This window comes from Tupaia chinensis, unplaced genomic scaffold (assembly GCF_000334495.1).
Source record: "Tupaia chinensis unplaced genomic scaffold, TupChi_1.0 Scaffold000548_1, whole genome shotgun sequence".
In the NCBI taxonomy this organism is placed as follows: Eukaryota; Metazoa; Chordata; class Mammalia; order Scandentia; family Tupaiidae; genus Tupaia; species Tupaia belangeri.
In genome coordinates this window covers 674,064-677,154 of record NW_006160060.1, presented here as the reverse complement: position 1 = coordinate 677,154, position 3,091 = coordinate 674,064, and the positions used below count along the sequence as shown (strand labels likewise).

The window sequence follows — 3,091 nt, the reverse complement described above, 5'->3', positions numbered from 1 at the left end:
GACAAGGCGGGCGCGCTGGCCGCGCTGCTGCTGCAGCTCAAGCTGGAGCTGCCGTTCGACCGCGTGGTCACCATCGGCACCGCGCTCGTCCCCATCCTGCTGGTCACCCTGGTCTTCACCAAGAACTTCGCAGGTGAGGCGCGCGGGCGCCGGCGCAGGTGGGGAGCCTCCGCGGTCCCTCAGCCCTCAGCCCTGCGCGCGGCTGGCGGTCGGGGCTCCGCGGCATCATTGTTTTACCTCCTGTTCCTCCCCTGTGCGCCAGGGTCGGATTAGGCCTGCCCTGACATGCAGTTCCACGTGCGGTGAGACACAGCTCTGGCCTATAGTGCCCCCCCAGGGGGGAGGGCGGGACAGCCAGGACAGATGCAGAGCAGGGGTGAGTTAGGTGCAGGTGTCCGAGTGGGAGGGCTGATGCCAGCCGTGCGGAGCAGGTCTGAGGGGCTGGGGCTGCCGGTGCGGGGCCCTGGGAAACCGCAGGTCCTCCCTGGAGGGTGAGGCCTCCTTCCAGGCTGGCCGGGCGGCAGCACACCGCAGTGGGAAGTGGCACGTATGGCCTAGCTGGGGCTCCCAGTCCTGAGGGCTGTGCAGGGGACAGAGGTGGGGCAGGGCAGTGTTGGAGGCCGGGTGGAGTAGAGGTTGTCACCAGAACTGGGCCGGCTGGCTTAGGGAGCCCTGTGGGGACAGCTGCCGGGCCTCCTGCAGAAAAGCCACCTGGACCCAGTTGGGCGGCCGGCAGGGGCTGGGGTGGGCACCCACAGTGGGCTGGCAACTGGTCACAGGCTCACCAGGGGTCTGGGCTGGGCCAGAGCTGTTGGGGCTCCGTGTCCACGGGCACTTGTGGCCCTAAGGTGCCAGCCCGTGGCAGGAGGTGGGGTTGGGGTTTGGGCGTCCCTCGAGGGGACGGTGGCTCTGTCCTCAGGGCTGCCTGTCTTGCTATGGCTCTTCCAGAGCCCCACAGACGATGCCTCCTGGGGTCCCACGTGACCTGAGATGGCAGAGCTGAGGGCAGGCTGTCCTGGCCCCCAGTCCCACCCAGGGGAAGGGCCTCGCCCGCTGCTCTCTGCCCTGGAACTCGGTGCCGGTCACTTGGCAGCAGAGGGCTCCGCGGCAGCACAGGGCATGGTGTGCACCGTCTGCGGGGGCACCAGGGTGGGCAGGGACCGCCCTCGTGTCCACGTGGTAACCAAGCTCCACAGACTTGGGCAGTTAAGCCAGACATTTCTGTCATAGTCCTGGCGGCAGGAAGTCCAAAACCCGGGAATGGCGGGACCTCACCCCCTGAGGCTCCAGGGGGTGGTCCTTCCTGCCTCTGCAGCCCTGGTGGCTCCAGCCATGTCCGCCTTCACACGGGCACCTTCCCTGGGTGTCAGGGCGCACCCACATCCCCTTGTCTCGGAAGGACACTGGTCGCTTGGACTAGGTTCACCCTCCCCCCCCGTGTGACCTCACCCTAGTTTGACTGCGTGTGCCGAGACCCCATTTCCGGCAGCCACACCCATGGCTGCCAGCGGTGGGACTCAGCACCCTTTCAGGGACACAGTTGAGCCCACACAGACAGGCATGGTAGGGCAGGATCCTCACACAGACTATAGCTCACGTGACCTTGGCGTGGTGCACCCACATTGTTGCACGTGTAAGGCCTTAGTACACCCACATCCTGCTGGGCTTGGGGCCACAGCGGTCTCCCGAGTGTCTTCCATGTCAGGCTCTGGGTGAGTCCTGGGCCTCTGCAGACCCACCTTCACACCTGTGTGCATCTGCACATGGACATGTGCCCACTGGGCGCCCGCCCTCACACCGTCCTCCACCTGTACATGGACGTGTGCCCACCGGGCACTGGCCCTCCACCTGTACACGGACACGCGTGCCCACTGGGTACCCGCCCTCACGGCGTCCTCCACCTGTACATGGACACGCATGCCCACTGGGTGCCCGCCCGCGCGCCGCCCCCCCACCTGCACACGGACACGCGTGCCCACTGGGTACCCGCCCTCACGCCGCCCCCCACCTGCACACGGACACCCATCCACCCCGAGGGCGCCGCCCGGACACGGACACGCGTGCCCACTGGGTACCCGCCCTCACGGCGCCCCCCACCTGCACACAGACACGCATGCCCACTGGGTGCCCGCCCTCAGGCAGTCCCCCACCTGCACACGGACACGCATGCCCACTGGGTGCCCGCCTTCACGCCGTCCATCTGCACATAGACACACACGTCCACTTGGCATCTGCCTGCATTAGCACTCGGATACGCGTGCCCACCTGGGTCCACTGGTATAGGAGAGGTCAGCCTCCCCAGGACGAGTGCATTTCCTGGGAGCTGGGGCCGTGCCGGCCAGCTGCACTGAGGCTGCCTGAGCAGATCTTGGCTGGGAGGCGCCAGATCAGGACAGCTGCTGGCTGGTCCCCCTCCCCGCGTGCCCACGTGCCAGGGCTGGCTCCTCCTCCTATTTGGTCAGGGTCCGGGACAGGACAGTGGCACTGTTTCCCTGGAGCTTTTTTTTTTTTTTTTTTTTATTTATTATCATTATTCTTTAACTTCAATCAGAGAGAGACAGACAGAGAGAAAGGGAAAATGTAAAAGCGAGCTGCCAGGTCTGGGACTTGAACCGTGATTGGTCATGTGGGAGTCCAACACCTCAACCACCATGCCACCTGGCAGCCCCTACCTGGGTCTCACACAAACCACCCTGATGCCTGTCACAGAACCCAGAAGTGTCCAGGGTCCCCCCCCAGGTTCTGCACTGATGTCTGGGGTTGAGGCCCCCCTGTGGGGTGTGAGGACAGGGCAATCTATAGGTGGGGGCCACACGCAGGGACAGGAGGGCTGTGTTCTTTGAAAGAGAGCACACTGGGATTCTGAGGGCCACCCCATGGGGGCTGGGCAGCCCTGTCCCCTGGCCATGTCACATCTGCCTGTGAGGGACTGAGCACTGGCCGAGGGGCTCTCGTCTGGGGGACCGCCCAGCCATGGCAGGTGTGTGAGCCCTGGCTGTGGGCTCTCGTCCGGGGGACCGGCCAGCCATGGCACGTGTGTGAGCCCTGGCCATGAGCTCTCGTCGGGGGGACCGGCCAGCCATGGCAGGGG

General features: G+C 65.6%; 1 protein-coding gene across 1 annotated transcript in view; it reads left to right on the top strand.

The window, feature by feature from the left end:
- Positions 1-3,091, top strand: part of PANX2 (pannexin 2) — a 19,975-nt gene that overhangs the window by 8,157 nt on the left and 8,727 nt on the right. Inside the window, exon 5 of the mRNA XM_006157612.1 lies at positions 7-133. Within this exon, the coding sequence (XP_006157674.1) occupies positions 7-133 (127 nt within the window). The remainder of the gene's footprint in view (positions 1-6; positions 134-3,091) is intronic.